This window comes from Dipodomys ordii, unplaced genomic scaffold (genome assembly GCF_000151885.1).
Source record: "Dipodomys ordii isolate 6190 unplaced genomic scaffold, Dord_2.0 Scaffold1000000616, whole genome shotgun sequence".
Lineage (NCBI taxonomy): Eukaryota > Metazoa > Chordata > Mammalia > Rodentia > Heteromyidae > Dipodomys > Dipodomys ordii.
The window spans coordinates 172,816-192,500 of record NW_012284233.1 but is presented as its reverse complement, the minus strand read 5'-3'; the positions used below and the strand labels follow the sequence as shown (position 1 = coordinate 192,500).

Sequence of the window (19,685 nt, the reverse complement as noted above, 5' to 3'; positions counted from 1 at the left end):
CACTGCCTGTCCTACAGCAAGCATATCCTCTACTCCACACACTGATTGTGATGTAGCCACACTGGTTTACTGCCTCTAAGACAGGCCAGACACCCTCAACTTTGAGCTCATGACCCTACCTGATTCTGGGGCCTGGGTGAGTTGCCTTGATCTCCTAAGTCACTTTACCACATGACGCTTTTCTGAAATCATACCTCACTGTAAATTGCCAACACTCCTCCCTAGCACATCTCTCAATCTATTTTTCCATCATATATTCAAACATATTTATACATTCTCCACCCTCCCCCACCCCCACACACTAAAGCATAGAACTTCAAAACAAAGTTTTTCTTTTCTATTTGCTACAGTGTCTAGAACCTAATAAACTCAATAGATAAAAAAGAGTGAGATGGGTACTAGTGTCACACCTGGAATGTTAGCTATTCAGGAAATTGAGATCTAGAATCACTTTTTCCATTTATTTCCCATTTTGATTAAAATTTAACCATTAAAGGAACTTTTAAAAAGAATCAAAACTTCCTTATTTTCTGCAGGTTTCCTTCACTCCCTTTCACCTAGTCTACCTCAACCTGTGTCCCCATGGGAGTTTTGGCATCCCAGAAAATGTGCAGTGCCCCAGACCCTAGTTAATTTCAGACAGAATCCAGCATTACCTTTAGTCATGTGGTGGGCAGAGCAGAAGGCATCTACCATGTGTGCTACCCAACACCTCTCATCCACACCTGTGCTACTTCGATACTCCCAGCCACACGAGCACCACTGTGTCACCATTGCTTACACTGGCCTAGGCATGGGCTTCCATGGTCATCAGGACAAATGTCCTGAAAGCTATTTTACCTGCATCTGGTGACATTTCCTGATCTGGGAAATCACTGGCACTGGAGCAAGCCAGGGCCACGGCACTGCAGGATGCATCTCTCTGCAGCAAAACTTGGGGCCCTTCCTTCCCAGACACAATGGAGATCCTGGACAAGTCCCCTAGATGATTCCATGAATGTGTCTCACATCCCTCATCTGTCAGAAATGAACAAAGAGGACAGAATTGTTCAAGTTATTTTCTTTCTTCATAGAAGGGTGCACTATCATCCTGCCCCCCAGAGCAAGGCAGCACACCAAATGGGGGGATCCACTTGGTTTTCATCCCAACCCAGGAATGATATTGTGCCTTTTCCTGTTGCTCAGGAGTCAGGATCACATCTTTGTAAACAATCGGTTACCAGGGCAATAGGTCACAGAAGGAAGACAGAAGGCATTCTAACCATCAGTTGACCATCCCTAGCCAGGAGGCAGTGTACTTTGGGAGGCCATTGCTCAAAAACAAACATCTTTTTTACCTGCTAATGAAACTGCAACTCCACTGCACCCCATCTTTCTCATTACAACAAAACACTTAGAAGAAAAAGAAAAGAGTGTTTTGGACTTCTTGCCAGGACTGGCTTGAAACCACAATTCTGATTTCAACCTCTTGAGTAGTGCCAAGCTTTTCCATGAGACAATTCTCTCAAATTAACCACCAAGAAAGAAGCAAAAAGAAATAGACAAAATTCCAGACCTTGAGCTGAGACTCAACTGGAAGATCATGGACAGCACACATGCCCTGATTTCAAGCCCATGACCTGCACATCATCATCATCATCATCATCATCATCATCGACATCATCATTATAATGTGAATAAAAAAGTATAAGACCCTATTAAGAATATTAAAATTGAGTGAGTCAGACATTTTTTGGTGGCTGACATGTAATCCCAGTTAGAAGCATGAAATCTCAGGATGGTGGTTAAAAGCCCACCTGGGCAGGAAATTCCATGAAGTTCTGATGTCCAACTAACCAGCAAAAAGCCAGAAGTAGAGCTGTGGCTCAAGTAGTAAAGCAACAGCCTTGAGCAAAAAAGCAAAATAACAGTGACCAGGCCCAGATACATAGGGTAGGACAACTAATAATTAATTAATTAAATACAAATACATAAATAAAATCAGAATGGAAGATGAGCACAAAGCGCCAATTCCAAATCTTAAAATGAGCAGAGAATTGGTGGCTTACACCTGGAGCTCAAGCTACACAAAAGACAGAACTTGAAGATCTCGGTTCCAAGGCAAACTAGGCAGAAAAGTCCATTAGGGATTTGTGAATGTGTATCAGTCCTGGGTCTTGAAGCCAGAGCTTGAAATAGAAATATTTTTCTTAAAGGTAGCACTCTACCACTTCTTCTCTTTGGGGGATTAAATGGAGATATATCTTACGGACTTACCTGCCTGGGCTTTCAACCTCAATCCTCAGATTTCAGGTGCTGATATAGTACCCTCAGCTTCTTATCTTCTATGAGAATTTTATCTTCCATGAACTGCCAAAAAGTAAAAGAAGTGAGAAGTTGATCTGTGTGGCTCAAGCCACAGAGACTGCTTCCTTTTAGGGAAAACAAACAACAAAAACCCTCATACACAGTGGCCCTGCCCTGCTTTCAAACCCAGGAAGTGATCAGGCCCTATGTTCAAGCCTTAGGACCACCATCAACAACAACAAAAGAATGACTCAGGGACAGGGACTAGGCCCAGAATTCAAGCCCTAGGAACAGCATCAAAAATAAAAGAAAAACAAATTCAGAGACTGTGGCTAGGCTCCAGAGTTCAAGCTCTAGAACCAGCACCAGGACACACACACACACACACACACACACACACACACACACACGAGAAATGAGAAGATGGCAAAAAAAGAGAAAAGTCAATGAAATATTTTTAAGTAGTAGCTCATGCCTATAATCCTAGCTACTGTAGAAGCTGAAATCTTAGGATTGTAGTTCATAGTCAGCCTGGGCATGTGTGCCAGTACTGGGGCCTGAACTTGTGCTGTTTTGCACAAGACTAGAACTATACTACTTCCAAACACTTGGTGATTAATTGGAGATGAGAGTCTCAACAACTTTCCTGCCCAGGCTGCCTTTGAACCACTATCCTCTGATTTTAGAGCCTGGGTAATGTCCCTGTCTTCCCATGAGAATCTATTTTTTGGTTGGTCATGGGGCTTGAACTCAGCCTACACACTGTCCCTCAGCTCTTCAACTCAAGTCTAGTGCTCTACCTCTTGAGCCACAGTGCCACTTCTGGTTTTTTGGTGGTTTATTGGAGATAATTGTCTCACGGACTTTCCTTCCCAGGCTGGCTTTGAACTGCAATCCTCAGATCTCAGCCTCCTGAGTAGCTTGGATTACAGCCGTAAGCCACTGGCACCCAGCTTTCTTTTTATTTTTTCTTTTTTGTGGGTGACGGGGCCCGCTCTAGCTCTGGATGCTGTCCCTTAGCTCTTCAGCTCAAGGTAAGCACTTTACCACTGAGCCACCTTCCCAGCTCCCCCATGAGACACTTATCAGCTATGAATTACCAAATTTGTTTTACAAAGCCAGATGTTGAGATGCATCTCAAGGTTCAGAGCCTGTCAGCCTTGCTCAGGACAGGGGAGAGACTCCTGCACAGTGATCTTGCCCTGATTTCAGGTCTAGGAACAGTCACCACTCCCTGTGTTCCAGCCCTAGGACCAGAACCAAAAAATAAATAACTCCCCCGTTTTCACTGTATTTGATGTTGGTATAATTTGTGAAGGGGAAGGGGAAGGGGAAAAACAAATTGTTTAAATAGGGATACAGGTGGACCTATTGCAACAATGAGATGTACAAGAGATTATGTCGAAAAATGAACATTACAGCTTTTGCCTGTGTGGGGGGGAGGAACGGGGGGGGAGGGTGGAGAACATTATATAAACAAAGCCATCAATGAAGCTGTGGCTCAAGCTGTCACAGTCTGCTAGTCTTGAGAAAAACAATACAAAAAATGTTTCATTCATAGTGGCTCTGCTCTGACTTTAAGCAGGAGAGTGTCCATGTCATGAGTTTAAGCCCTAGCACCAAAAATGAATGAATGAATAAATAAATAAATAAATAGAGCCAGAACTTTATCTGTGGCTCAAGCCATGGAGACTGCTAGTCTTGAGAAAGAAAGGGAAAAACCTCAGACACAGTGTCTCTGCCCTGATTTTATGACTAGCAAAAGTTAAGGCCCTATATTCAAGCCCTAGGACTAGCAATAAAGAAAAAACAAAACAAAAACAACAACAAAAACTTGGCAAAAACTCTGCAAAAAAGCCCAAGTCCTAAGTTCAAGCCAGAGGATCAGCACCTAAAATAAATGCAGAAAGAAAGACAAATGCCTAAAGAGCCACAATTTGAACTGTGTCTTGAGGTGGGAAGCCTACTACCCTTGAGAAAAAATTAGGAACAATGACCAGCCCTTGAGTTCAAGTACTATAACAAGCTCCAAAACAACCAATAAAACTCAAAACAAAAACCTCAGAAAGAATGGCCAGGCCTAAATAATAAGCTAGATGACATGAACTTACAAAAAAGAGAAAAGGAATAAAAAATTAAGTGAAAAGGAGGGCAAAAATATTAGAGGCAATTCAAGATTTTAAAAAATATGGTTCATACCTATAATCCTACCTGCTCAGAGGGCTGAAATCTGAGCATTTGTGTTTTGAATCTAGCTTGGGCAGGAAAGTCCATTAGAATTCTTTTCATTTGTGCTATTCCTGGGCTTGAACTTGGGGAGTTTTGCTCAAGGGTAGAGCTCCACTGCTTCCTACCTATTGCTGGTTAATTGGCGAAAAACATCTCATGGATTTTCATGCCTAGGATGGCTTTGAACCTTGGCTCTCAACTTTCAAGACTCTGTATCGTCATCTTGGCTTCTTGTACTACTCTTTTCCTTTCTGTATTTTTTGTCAGTTGTGGGGTTTGAACTCAGGACCTGTGTGCTGTCCCTGAGCCTCTTGTACTCAAGGCTTGTGCTCTACCACTTGTGCTATAGCACCACTTCTGGGTTTTGAGTGGTTAATTGGACATAAGAGTCTCACAAGGGAACTGGGAAAGTGTCTCAGTGGTAAAGCGCTTGCCTTGCATGCTTGAGGCCCTGGGTTCAATTCCTCAGCACCACATAAGTAGGAAAAAAAGCCGGAAGTGATGCTGTGGCTCAAGTGGTAGAGTACAAGCCTTGAGCTGAAGAGCTGAAGGACAGCACACAGGCCCAGAGTTCAGGCCCAAGACCGGATCCCCCCCCCCAAAAAAAGAAGCTCAGGGACAGTGACCAGGCAGAAGAGTTCAAGCCCCAAGACCGGCAAAAAGAAACAAAGATAAAAGAAAGTGAGTAATTAAGCTGTGGCTCAAGGTATGAAACCTGTTAGCCTGGAGAAAAAAGGTAAAAAACGTAAAGAAAAATTTAAAAAGAAATTATTCCCAGTACCACACCCTCCAGTGCACTTTTCCCTACATCCTTAGTGTGCAGACAACCAGGCCAATGCCCCTGTTATATCCTATGTCTCAATGACAAAAATTTCAATTATTTGAAAACTGCCTTCCAAGAATTGCCACATGGGACCACATGGGGAATTATTGACCACATGCAATTATTGACTTCAAAAATATTTATTAACATGATTTCTTTTATTCTTGTGATTTTTCTATGTCCTTCTCATCATTACTTCCCTAGCACCTAGCAAATTACCTGGAATAAAAATAGAGAAACATGTCTGCTTACTGAACATCTGCATGTATATTTAGAATACTAAGCTAGTTTCAATGGGGTCATCAACACTGAAGATTTTTTACTATGAGCCTCATACTTTGTAAAAAACAAAACAAAACACATTTTACCCTCAGGAACTCTACATTTGCCAGTTGTCAGTCACTGATACTGTCATCCTAGTTACTAAAGGGAAGGAGGTTCTTGTGTTGTTCAAAAATATTGATGTTATAAAGATAAGGAAAAGCTGATAAATTATTATAGACTAAAAGAGATCAAGTATACACAACTACATATAATTCATGATCATGTATTGGTTTTTAGAGAAAAAAATTGATAAGGACAGAATTGAGCCAATTGGCAAAACTGGAATATAGACAAAAGATTAAGCAAAAGTATGGCATTGTGATTAATTTACTGAATCTGATAACTATACTGTGGCTATGTAATAATGGGACATTTTTGTCCTGAGATCAAGATTAAATATGTAGGAATAGAGAACTATGAAATATACAATTTAATCTCAAATGTATGTCCACAAAGAGAACATACATGCAAGCATAAGTGATTAAGCAAATGAAGGAAAATATTAACCAACTGAATTTGCATAAAAATCACAGAAATAGTTTATATTCTTTTTGTGACTTTTCCTAAATTTGACTATTTTTAAACAATACTAGATTGAATAGAGTGAAGAGATGCACTTGAACTGCAGAAGATGAGTTCCTGAGGATTGTTCTGAGAAGGCTTCATGGAGAATGCATGCATTGGGGGATAAGAATAAAAGATCAAGTGTTACATATGAAAATTATGGAAATCCAAACATTCAGACTACAACAATAAAGTACCAAGAGTAAGAAAATTCACAGATACAGAAAATAACTCAGGGCTACTGTGGATTGAGGGCTGAATGGTTTAATGGCCCCAAATTTTTGTTGAGGGTGATGGATATGTTTTGGATAAGATAAAGGTGATGGTTCTACAATACTGGAAATGTACTGAATGTCACTGAATTGTGGTTATAATAATAAATGTTATTACTATTTCCCTATAAAGAATAAAAAATCATCCCAGTTTAGAGGCTACTGTTTGCAGGAAACTCCTTGACATTATATAGTCACAGGAAACTGTACTCTTTATTTCTTACATTCAGTAGATTTTAAACATGTATTTCTTTATGTGTTTTTTTCTTCTTTTGAGGTAGAACTTTGCTAGCACAGGCCGGCCAGGAATGTGCAATTCTGCTACTTTGTTCCTTGAAGAATGTCTTTCTTCTACACAAGACATTCCATAATAAAATTTATTATCTAATAAGAAAAGCAAAAAGATCAAGTGTTACGTTCCTTACCCTAGGACTTAGGAGCAAAGAGGACATCCTGACTTATATCAGCTCCCTCTGTCCAGAAAGCATTGTGTGCCTGGTGCTTACTGGTTTATAGAATGTCTCCTGAGCCTAGGAAAGATAGGCATAAAAGGAAAAAGCATCCCTTGTCCTGTGCATGAGCAGGCAACCGAATATATGTTGTATTAAATATTTCTCTGGATATAGAACCTCCCTACCCCTCTCTGACCTTGGATATGCATATAGCTCCCAAGTCACCAACAAAGAGCAAGGCTTTGCCCAAGGCTCTTACTTCCATATGGTAAATGGTTACTATCTCAGTTTTTAATTCACTGAAGTGTCACAAATAAATGAATCAAAATCACCAAGAAGTAATAACTTACCCTGGCAAGTTTGTCTGGCTTGCAGGAGATGTACAGCTGGGAAAACAGCTCTGTTATCCCTTCAGAAAAATCTTCATCTCCTGAAAAAAACAAAGTCTCACATGAAAAATATTCCAGCAAAAATGCTGAGGTTCACAAGAAAGGTAAGAAGGAAGAGGAGTGAAGGCAGCAGAAGTAGTCATAATAATTTAATGAGCATGGAATATGAGTGCTTATACAATTTTTTTCCTTTCCTTCTGAGGGTTTTCTGATGCATTGTTATCATTATCCAGTCTTTCAGATAATGTCCAATTAAGACAACCATTTCTGACACTTTTCTTCCACCACTGGTTAAGCTGAAGCTACAGGTGGTAGGGATAATAATATTCACTCGGCCTCCTGAGCTTTCTTGGCAGACTTGGTGACCTTGCCAGCTCCAGCAGACTTCTTTTCCACAGCTTTGATGCCACACACAGCAACTATCTCCTATTACAAACAGCAAGATGATCCATAGGAGAATAGTCAAAGAAGCTCTCCACATACACAGGCTTGCTGGAACCATATGAAGCATGACAGCATCACTACATTTCAGGAATTTAGGACTAGCTTCCAGCTTCTTACCAGATCTGCGTTCAAGCTTCTCTTTCCACTCAGTAAATTTGCAAGCAATTTAAGCTGAGTGAAAATCCAGGACAGAGGCATAGGAAGCACTAGTTTGGCCTGGATGGTTCAGGAAGGTCACCCAAGCTGTGAAGCTAAATGCTTCCTTGGGTGGATCATTCTTGTTGTCACCACCAACTTTGCCATGGCAAACATCTTTGGCTGACATGCTTATAGAATTTTTTTGTGCACAGTATGTCAATGGATGTTCTTAATGGGCTTATAAGAGAAGTGGGTATTATCACACTTGGGTGATAAAGATAATGAAGGCTGGAAGAGGTCAAGAATTTCTACAAGATCTCCTAGCAAAGATCAGAAGTTAAACCTTGGCCTCCACTCTCAATGTTCTTTGCACCACATTACAGAAGAATGAATGGAGAGTATGAAGCAGATATTATATAAAGAAAATGGAATTCAGGGCTGGGAATGTGGCTTAGTAGTAGAGTGTTTACCTTGCATGCATGAAGCCCTGGGTTTGATTCCTCAGTACCACACAAACAGAAAGAGCTGGAGGTAGCACTGTGGCACAAGTGGTAGAGCATTAGACTTCAGCAAAAAGAGGCTCAGGGACAGAGCCCAGGCTCTGAGTTCAAGCCCCAGGACCAGAAAAAAAGAAAAAGAATAAAAGAAAATGGAATTCAAGTTGGGACAGTAAGACTCCAGGAGAATCCAGGTTATCCAATAAAATGGGAAGAGTTTCAGGCAGAGAAAATGAGTGCCAAGATTAGGGGGATGAAAGCATAGCAGGAAGTTTAGAATAAGCAAAGGAAAAAACAACAAAATAAGATCCAGCTAAGACTGAGCCTTTATACCCTCTTAATATTTCAAAGTTTCTACCAAAGAGATGAGGAACTACTGATGATTTTTAAAACAGAGACAGGTAAGATCAAATTTAAATCAAAGAAAGATCACTTTAGTGGCTGAGTACAGAACTTATCAGCACTAATCTAGGAATAAACAAGAAAGTAAAATTGAGTCAATAATCCATGATCCAAGTAAGAGACAGTGATGTGTAAATCAGGGGGAGAAAGGATTCTTAAATGTTGGAAGGGTGCTAAGGAAAATGTTGAAATTATCATGAAGATGGGAACACAGAACACCTTAGTAGAGAAACATGCAAACATAAGGATAAGTCAAGAGCAAACTATAATCAAGACAGACAAACAAATTGTCAGGAAATATTCTTTCTCTCTTTACACATCTAAATCCTATCCATTCACCCACTTTGAGACCAGCCTAATGTTTTAGACTTTAGAATCTATATATTTATTAATCACCAGTCTATAGCTTCAAAGGGCAAATTATTACTTCTTTATACCTGCCATTGTCTCCAAAAGTCCCTGGTTGGTGGGAGGGGGGAATGTATCATGGCTCATTTGTCCCTCTCAGTTGGCATTTAAGAGAGAGAATTAAAATGACTTAGCAATCCAAGTTTAACATGGATTGTGAAGGTGATCTCATTAATACCATCCTTACCTATGTACCTCATTTAAGCAACATTTAATTATATCCTACTATGAAAAAAATCTAAAACCTGGCTTGTAGGTTGTCATTACAACTAAATCCTGCTGGGTGCAAGAAATTAATCTGAAAACATAATGAGATACCAATATCACAAAGTATTGACAAAATGATCCAATGGCATGCAGAATTTTTTATTTATATTTATCTCACTCTGTTCTAAACATATTTAATATATACTTAGAATATAATTAATATTTGAATATGTACATTGAATTTACAAATGTACAAATATACAATGTATTATGTTTGAGTTTATTTAAATAAACTTTTTTTTGGTAAGAGTTGTGAACAATTGTGTTGTGGCTCATATCTGTAATCCTAGCTATTTGGGAGGTGAGAATGGAGAATTATAATTTGAGGTCAGGCTTAGCAGCACAGTTTGTGAGATCCCCTTCTCAGCCATAGCCTGGTACAGTAGTATCTGCTCATCCTCTTACATTAATGTGAGAGGCCAAAATTAAGAGGATCTCAGTTCCAGCCCAACCTGGGCAGAAAATTTTAGGAGATTCCATCTCAACAGAGAAGCTGAACACAGTGGCAAGTGCCTGTGATCCTAACAATGACAGGAAGACTGACATGGGTAACTCTAGTTCAGACATGCATCCAGGAAAAACCAGACTCTCCCTGAAAACAGTCAAGGGAAAAAGGGGCCCAAGGCATGGCTCAGTGGTAGTGTGCCTGCCTACTGACTTTGAGTGAGTTGAGCTCAAACCCCAGTACCACCATAAACAAAGGTAAACAATGGTGGAAGATCACTGCCAAATGCTTTCCACAGAATGAAATATATATTAGGCAGGAGTGTGGCTCAGTATTAGGCTAGAGGTGGAACTCTGTCTTAGAGGACTTGGCTGAGGCTCTGTGTTTGGGGACTGGCACTGTGGTAAGGAGAAGTTGCATTGAAAGTATGTAGGATGGTGCTGGTGGTTCATGGCTATAATCACAGCTACTCAGGAGACTGAGACTTGGAGAATGGACCTTTAAAGCCAGCCAGGCAGAAAATTCTGTTTAGATCTATCTCCACTTAGCAAGAAAAAGGTATCTTGGTTCAGAGTGGTAAGACATCAGCTCAGTTCAAACTGTGGACTGTGGTCCTGGCACCAAAAACAACAATAAATAAATAAATAAATAAAATAATAAAGTGTGGGCTTTGGAGGAACTTTGCAAGAAGGAAGGGCTCTCCCAAAATAGGATTAGGCAAAGGGATGGTAAGAACCAAGGATGCTGATGGAAAAAGATGACCAACACTGCCACACCACCAGGTTCCTAGGTTCCTAAATTTATCGCCCATTAGCTACTTCCATTTTTTCCATACTTCATTGAGATATCATTAAATGCCAACATCACAACAAATATCACTGAGGAGGGCTGGCACAGATTGTGAGAGGAGCTGGGAAGGAGTCTATTTTCAGAGTCATTTCTGGTGAACATAATAGATAAAAATCCAACTGTTTAGAAAATCCCTCCAAGTCCTCTGAATGGTATTTAAAGATCAAGAGTCCCATTCGTGGGCAAAACGAGATGCTGATTACATGAACGAATGCTGTTAATTGCACAAATAAGTTTATAAATAACACAATTGCCATATTGAGGCCTAGTTAGAAAAAAATGCAACTATCTAAACACATCACAATGGCTTTATGTGTTTCCTAAGTTAAGCCATCTAAAAAGAAGATTTTTTTAATCTATTATATCTTTGGAATCATGAAAATAATTAGTATCTCTTAGTTAAGACTATTATACACTATTTATTTTTCTGTTTGTGGAGCCTGAACTCTGGGCCTGGACACTGTCCTTGGCTCTTCAGCTCAAGGCTAGCATTCTACCACTTGAGCCACAGCGCCACTTCGACTTTTTCTGCTTATGTGATGCTGAGGAACTGAACCCAGGGCCTCATGCATTCAAGGCAAGCACTTTACCACTGAACCACCTTCCCAGCCCCTGAATACAGTATTTCATTTAGTACTTATTTTAACAACCTGTGAGGAATTAGATTGGGTTACCTTATAGATGAGAAAACAGCTCAGTATCAAGGAACTTTTCAAGGTCACATGGCTTTAGTAAATGACAGATCTTCATTTTAACACAGTGGAAAACTCCAAAGCCCATCATAGTTAACTGCCACCTCAATATTTCAGAACAACATTAAGAACGTACATTCAAAAAACTTTTTTCTTTTGTGCAAGTCATGGGGCATGAACTCAGGGCCTGGGTGTTGTCCCTGAGCTGTTTCAGCTCAAATCTAATACTCTATCACTTGACTACAGCTCCACTTTGGGCTTTGGGTAGTTAACTGGGGATCAGAGTCTCACAGACTTTGCTGGTGAGCTGGCTTTAAACCCAGATCCTGGATCTCAGCTTCCTGAGTGGCAAGGTTTACAGGTGTGAGCCATTAGAAAATATTTTCTAATCAGGAAGCAAGCTTTTACGTAGACTAAATAGTCATTTATTAGTAAGGTGTTATACAACTGTCTAGTTTGAACTCTTAGAATACACTGCTGAAAACAACAAACAAAAAAGAAAATGTCCCAGTCTGCAGAAAATCTGTACTCAAGGAGTAAAGAAAGTCCCTCCCTGAAAAATGTTCAGTCTTTCTGTAGAAAACTTGAAGACTAGTTATTTTACAGTAGATTAGAAATAGAAAAAAACCAAATGAGGTTAAGAGGATATTAGTGACAAGCACACTGACAGTTCAAAAAGTAAAAGAGAAAGCCATCTTTAAATGCACTGACATTTGGAAAATTTTAATTTTGCAGCCTTCATACTAGTCAGGACCTCTTAATACTTTTAAATCTTTGAAAGCCCCCAAAGAGCTAATTAAAAATGTAAGTAGACAGGCTTGGAAGGTGGCTCAGTAGTAGAGTGCTTGCTTTGCATGCATGAGGTCCTGGGTTGGATTCCTCAGCACCACATAAGTAGAAAAAGCCAGAAGTGGCACTGTGGCTTAAGTGGTAGAGTGCTAGCCTTGAGCTGAGGAGCTGAGGGACAGTGCCCAGGCCCAGAGTTTAGGCCCCACAACTGATAAAAACAATGTAAGTAGAGGTAGGAACTGGTGGCTCTCACCAGTAATCCTAGCTACAGATTCGGGAGACTGAGAGCCATAGATTGCTATTAAAAGCTAGCTGGCTTCCAATGTATAACCCCTCTTTTCACTGTATTGGATGTTGGTATAATTTGTGGAGGGGAAAGGAAAAACAAAGTGTTTAAATAGGGATACAGGTGGACCCACTGCAACAATGAGATGTACAAGACGTTATGAAAAAAGTTTACAACTTTAGCGGGGGAAGGGAGGGGAAGGGGAAACAAAGGAGGTAGCAACAATGCTTGATGAGAAATGTACTCATTACCTTACTCGTGTAATTGTAACCCTTCTGTACAGTATTTTCACAATAAAAAAACACAAATTAGAGGGAAAAAAAGCTAGCTGGAGCAGGAAAGTCAGTGAGACTTATTTCCAATAAACTACTCAGAAAAAAAAAAACAAAACAAAACAAAAAACACTTGTGACTCAAGTGGTAGAGTGCAGCTCAGTATCAATGCCTATGCCTAGGTGCTGAATTCAAGCCCAGGACTGGCACAAAAATAAATTACATAAAAAACACACACACACACACACACACACACACACTAAAGAAACAGACAGATACAGACAGATATGTTAAAAAGTAGAACACATCTAATGAGCAAAGCATCAGGTATTGAGTTCAATTCCTAGTTTCCCATCCCAAACAAAAGAAAAATTAGAACTGAAGTGCTTATGGTAGTTTTGCAAACTTAAGAAAAAAAACAGTACTTGTTAATATACATTTATTGAAAATAACTGTAATTTCCACAAAAGGTGAAATTTCAGCAGAATAATACAATTGTTTTACATCTTTAATGAATCTCTTTATCCTTTAGCTTAATGAAAGACACATGTATTCTCTTATCTGCTTTTACACTCTGTCTACTGGGGTATGTTGTTTTAAGTATATGAAGGAAATCTACCTCACAAAGTCACTTAGTTAGAAAAGGAAGAAGTTTTAGTAGCCTTCTCAGATTATCAGTAAAGGAAATGCTTACATATTCCTTAATACTATACTAAAACTCAACTAGTGTCATCTCTTAAAATTTAGTTGTAATGATATACATAGCAATGAGCCTGAAGCTATACCATAAGATTTTCTGATTGGATGTATTGAATTAAAATCCATTAGTCTTTTTTTTCTTTTGCCTGTGCATCATTTGCTAACATCACACATTAAATAATGGGAAAATACTCACTCCGAGTCACACAAATCTTTCAAATGCTGACCAACTGTCTTGAAATGAATGAATATAGCTGTTATTTTCAACACAGATTTCATCAGCATAGTCTGTAAACAGCACTGGGAAGCTACAAAGCTCAACAGATCAATAAATCCATTCTACAAAATTGAAAGTTAGTTTGAATGTATATCATGACTCATACATAGTTGCTTTTCTTGTTGTAAAGGCTCATTTCATTCACTTTTAAGAAATGTTCACCAAATAGTATTATAGTCTCTGGGCTGGGAAGGTGGCTCAGTGGTAGAGCACTTGCTTTGCATGCATGAGGCCCTGGGTTCGATTCCTCAGAACCACATACGCAAAAAGAAAAAAACCGGAAGTGGCTCTGTGACTCAATTGGTAGAGCACTAACCTTGAGCTGAAGAGCTGAGGGACAGCGCCCAGGTCCAGAGTTCAGGCCCCCTGACCAGACCCCCCTCCCCCAAATAAAGAATTCTAGTCTCTGTGACCACTTGTATACTTCATAGTGAAAATGGCATTCCATGGCAAAGCATGTAGTTCAATTAAACACTACAAATGGGCTAGGCACTGGTGGCTCATGCCTGTAATCCTAGCTACTCAGGAAACTAAGACCTAAAGATCATGGTTCAAAGCCAGCTCAGGCACGAAAGTCTGTGAGACACTTTCTCCAATAAACTACTAAAAAGAAGACAGAAGTGGTGCTGTGGTTCAAGTGGTAGTACACTACCCCTGAGCAAAAAAAGTTTAGGGTACTACCCAAGCCCTAAGTTCAAGTCTTAGGACCAGCTTAAAAGAAAAATTCAAAAGTGAATTCATTCATTACACTTTTTAAAAATAGCCAATTAGCAAAGAATATGTTAGAAATATATTTAATTAAATGTTAAAATAAAACAAACCTAATTATTCATTTGTCCAGAAATTATATTTTATATTAACTGCCACATTACCTAATTACTGTAAAAAATGAGCAGCTTCAACATTCGTATTTCGTAAGAGATACAGCAGGCTTTAAATTGTGGAGGCGGGGACGGGGGAAGAGTGTCACTCACATTTTAGGTACTACCACCTTTTCTGCCTCAATTCAAGATGGGATTAAGGGTCCCACAAGTCACAAGGTACAGCTGAAGTATCCAGAGATATAAAGAAATGTCAGTCAAACTGAAGAGAAACTCTGAAAAGAGCAGTCTTTAACTGTAAACACTGGCAGGGGTATATGAACAATATCAGTATGAGGGATGCTAAAAGGAGTCTGACAGGAAAAAAAAAAGAAGACATAAGCAAGAGGTGACATGTCTGAACACCTAGACAGGGGGAAAGTTGCAAAAAGGATTCTACATGAAAATTCTCACTGCAAAAATGAGAGAGAGAGATGCAGGGTACCAGTGGCTATCCTTTTCACACTGCTACTTAGCTGGCTGAGATCTGGGGATCATAGTTGGAAGCCAGTCTAGGAAGATAACTCCAAGAGAGTCCTATCTCTAATCACAAAAAAAGCTGGAAGTAGAGGTGTGGCTCAAGTCCTTGAGGGCCTAACTTTAAGCAAAAAGCTCAGGGACAGCAAGCAGACCTTGAGTTCAAGCCCCAGGACCAGCATAGGTGTTGTGAGCACGTGCACACATACACACAATTTACTGTAGTTTACTCAAGGCAAAATATAAATACACTGCATCTTCCAACTCAGATTCTGAGTTTTCATATTACCTTTCTTCTCTTCTTCCTCTTCCTCACAAAATTCTGCTAGGGAAAATACGTCTTTGAGTTGTTCTAATTCAAGTATTATAGCCTCTAATTCTTCTCCACTCAGAGAATTAAGGACAGATTTCACCTGAATGAAGATAATAAAATATTGTGGAAATATGAATGAAAAAAATCTCACAAGGAGAAAAGACTGATGCCAACACATCAGTGTGTGTGTGTGTGTGTGTGTGTGTGTGTGTGTGTGTGTGTGTGTGTGCTAGTCCTAGGGCTTGAACTCAGGGCCTGGTCACTTAGATTTTGTGCTCAAGTCTATTACTCCATTATCTGAACCACAGCTGAACCACAGCACCACTTCCAGCTTTTTGGTGGTTAATTGGATATAAAAGTCTCACAGACACTTTTATCTGACCATAATAATCAGATTTCAGTCTCCTAGGTATCTAGGGTTGCAGTACCCAGTTCTAATTTTTTTTGCTGGTCCTGGAGCTTGAACTCAGGACCTAGGAGCTATCCCTGAGGCTCTTTGTGCTCAAGGTTAGTGCTGTACCACTTGGAGCTACAGCACCACTTCCAGCTTTCTGAGTGATTTATCAGAGATAACTTGTCTGGCCTGGCTTTCAACTAACCTCATATCTAGCCTCCTGAGCTAGGATTAGAGCCAGAACTTTTTTTTGGTCGTGGGGCCTGAACTCTGGGCCTGGCCCTATCCCTCAGTCTTCAGCTGTAGACTAGTGCTCTATCACTGAAGCCTACGCCCCACTTCTGGGTTTCTGCTTATGTGGTGCTGAGGAATCGAACCGAGGGCCTCATGCATGCAAGGCAAGCACTCCACCACTGAGCCACCTTTCCAGCCCCCAGAACTCTTTTTTTAATAATTGTAACACAAAAGGTTAGATATTATAAGAAGGTAGATAGAATTTGTATTTCCAAAATTAATACAGGCTAGAAGAGAACTGAAAATTATCAGTGCTTAAGCATGACTTCAAAGCCCAGGCAGGAAAAGCCATTAAACTCTTATCTCCAATAAACCACTAGATCAAATACCAGAAATGGAGCTGTGGCTCAAAAGGTAAGCACCTGCTCTGGGCTGAAGATGTGAGGCACAGCGCCCAGGCCCAGAGTAAAAGCCCCACAACCAACAACAACAGCAACAACAACAAGAAGGAGAAGGAGAAGGAGAGGAGGAGGAGGAGGAGGAGGAGGAGGAGGAGGAGGAGAAGAAGAAGAAGGAGAAGAAGAATAAAAAGAAGAAGAAAAAGAGAAGAAGAAGAAGAAGAAGAAGAAGAAGAAAAAGAAGAAGAAGAAAAAGAAGAAGAAGAAAGAATGTCTTAGATTATCAGAGGAGATGAACTAACAGGAAATGATATACAAATTAGCAGCTATAACAGGCTTTTTGACAGCTAAAAACCCATGACATTGGAGAAAAACCATAAAATGAAAGACTAAGGTAAAAGAAAAAGATATCTGATATTAAGACCTCTTTGTTATTCTGTTCTTTTTCTATAACTTTAAGAGAAATAACATTTGACTTACTCAATATTTCTAACAATAAAGCAGTAAGGGATATTTTTCTTCTATTATAATATTTCCAGCATGCCACACCTCCTTCAGAAACACATTTCGACTTCCAAAAATACAAAGAGAAAAGAAACCATGCAATGGTTATACTTTGAAGACTCTTTTCAGCTGGGAGTTTGAGATTGGAATTACCTTTTTTTCACTTTCTTGCAAAAGCATCTCCAGAACTTTTAGATGTTCTTGAAGTTCATCAAAGGGTAGCCCACTATGAGATTTCTTATCTGTTTCCGTGGCTACCTCATTGGAGGTCATGAGTTCTTCTTTCTCCTTTGCCTCTTGTAAAACCTAAAAAGAGATGGAAGTATAGAAGCAGCAAATAATAGCTCAAGGGTAACTTTTAAGAGTGGAGAAAAGCAAAGCTGAGACAAGTTCCAGTAAAGAGTGCTGCTCTTCATGCCTGGTATGGCAAATCAAATTCACTAAGGATCAGGAGCTGCATGGGAAAAAAAAGTAGCTAAACAAAATTTGATGCTTGACAGTATCACCCAAGGAGCCACATGCATTTCTAAAAGTGGTTTCAACATTAACCTAATAAGCAATCTTGATAGCGTTCAGGATTTTGCAATGCGCTGACAGAGGCTACTGCAGAAAGAAAAGAGCTGGCCATTTGTATAAGCATTAGAGCTCTAACTGCACATCCAGCCCATAAAAAATGCCTTCATTTTATAAAGCATTGAAAATTCTTTGCAAGGAAATACACTAACAAAATCTCAAGGTAACAAAGGGAAAAATTCAAATTAAAAAACAAAACAAAACACATGAACAACAGAAAACAGCAATCAAACCAGTAAAGGTAACAGTACCTGAGACAGTGTAGAATTCCAGTTCATCAGATCCTTGGTCATTTTAAATACAGGATCCCCTTCTGCTATTACATCTATTGTCTTCTTCACAATGAATTTGAAGGCAACTAAACCCCCACTAATAATGTCCTTTCCCTACAATACTGGGAAAACACATTTGCATGTTTTGTGGGGGTTTTGTGTCAGTCCAGGGGCTTAAAACTCAGGGCCTAGGTGATGTCTATGAGCTTTTTTTCTTCAAGGATAGCACTCTATCACTTGCACAACAGCTCCACTTCCTGCTTTGTTTGCTGGTTAATTAGAGAGAAGAGTCTTACAGACATTCCTGCCTGGGCTGGCTTTGAACCACAATCCCCAGATCTCAACTTCCTGAGGAGCTAGGTTTACAAGCATGAGACACCAATGTCCAACCATTTATATGTTTCAATTCTTTAAGAGTGACCTACAATACCAAGCACTGGGAAGAATGTGGAAGAGTAAGGGTAATACACACTGCATGTAGAAACATAGTAGGTTCTCCTCTTTGGAAAACTGCTGGCCAGTATCTACTATAGCTACATATGTACAGTGGTTCATCAGAAGACATTACAGGCTGGGAATGTAGCCTAGAGGTACAATGCTTGCCTAGCATGCATGAAGCCCTAGGAACAATTCCTCAGTACAACATACATAGAAAAGGCAGGAAATTGCAGTGTGGCTCAAGTGGTAGAGTGATAACCTTGTGCAAAAGAAGCTCAGGGACAGTTCCTGGGCCCTGAGTTCAAGCCTCAGTACTAGCCAAAAATAAATAAATAAATAACCAAAAATGTTCAGAGCAGCAGTATTTGTAATAGCTATAACATGGAAACTATTTCAATCCTTAAAAACTGTGGAATAAATAAAATATAACATAGTGACAAAATGGAATACCACATGGAATGCAACATGGTCAAATGATACAAAAATGTTGTGAAAGAAGATAGATACAAAATGTACTATAAGTATGTAAAGTATAAAAGCAAACAAAGGTAATCTAAGATAAAAGTCAGGACTATAGTTATCTTCCTAGAAGGGGCATACTATCTCTTAAAGAATTTGAACAAGTTCACATTATGAAAATGAACTGTTTTAAATTTCAGTATTAAAATTAAGAAAAAATATAAAGCATAAAGTTAAAGTATAACTAAGTATTTAATATATGCCTATAATGCCATTACTCCAGAGACTAAGGCATAAGTATTGTGAGTCTGAGGCCAGCCTAAGCTACATTCATATCCAGTTCAAGGATGCCAGGCTACACAGTGAAAAGAATGAAAAGAGAATCCAAAGACACAGTGTACGTCTGTAATCACAGCTGCTTACAAAGTAGAGGCAGAATTGTAGCCCAAAACCAGCACAAGTAAAAGCCAGTGATTGGATCCAAAAACAAACTAGCTATTTCTGCTTTCTAGTTGCCATGGTATGATTGATTCTGCTTTGCCATGACCTTCCTGCCATTATGAACTGACATCTCTGAGAACAAAACTGCTCCCTGTAGATAGGTAGATAGATAGATAGATAGATAGATAGATAGATAGATAGATAGATAGATAGATAGATAGATAGATAGATAGATAGATAGATAGGCAGGCAGAAGAAAGGAATAAGGATGTGGCTCAAGTGGTACTTCATATTGCCAACAAAAGTTACAATAGCCAGGCAGTGTTGTCTGGTGACTCATGCCTGTAATCCTTCTCAGCTACTCTGAAGTGGTACTTCATATTGCCAAAATAAATAAACAAAAGTTACAATAGCCAGGCAGTGATTCTTATTTCCAAATAACTTCTCAAAAAATTTAGAGAATAGCACGGTGGCTCAAATGGTAGAGTGATAGCTGCCTTAAGTACAGAAAGGGTCAG

The 19,685-nt window shown here is 39.5% G+C and overlaps 1 protein-coding gene across 1 annotated transcript in view; it reads right to left on the bottom strand.

Moving 5' to 3' along the window:
- Positions 1–981: 981 nt before the first annotated feature.
- Positions 982–19,685, bottom strand: part of LOC106002757 (protein FAM114A2-like) — a 35,687-nt gene continuing 16,983 nt past the window's right edge. Inside the window, exons 4-8 of the mRNA XM_013037566.1 lie at positions 17,809–17,943; positions 17,138–17,290; positions 15,431–15,554; positions 7,301–7,380; positions 982–1,017 (exon numbers count right to left, since the gene is read on the bottom strand). Coding sequence (XP_012893020.1) covers positions 982–1,017; positions 7,301–7,380; positions 15,431–15,554; positions 17,138–17,290; positions 17,809–17,943 — 528 coding nt within the window. The remainder of the gene's footprint in view (positions 1,018–7,300; positions 7,381–15,430; positions 15,555–17,137; positions 17,291–17,808; positions 17,944–19,685) is intronic.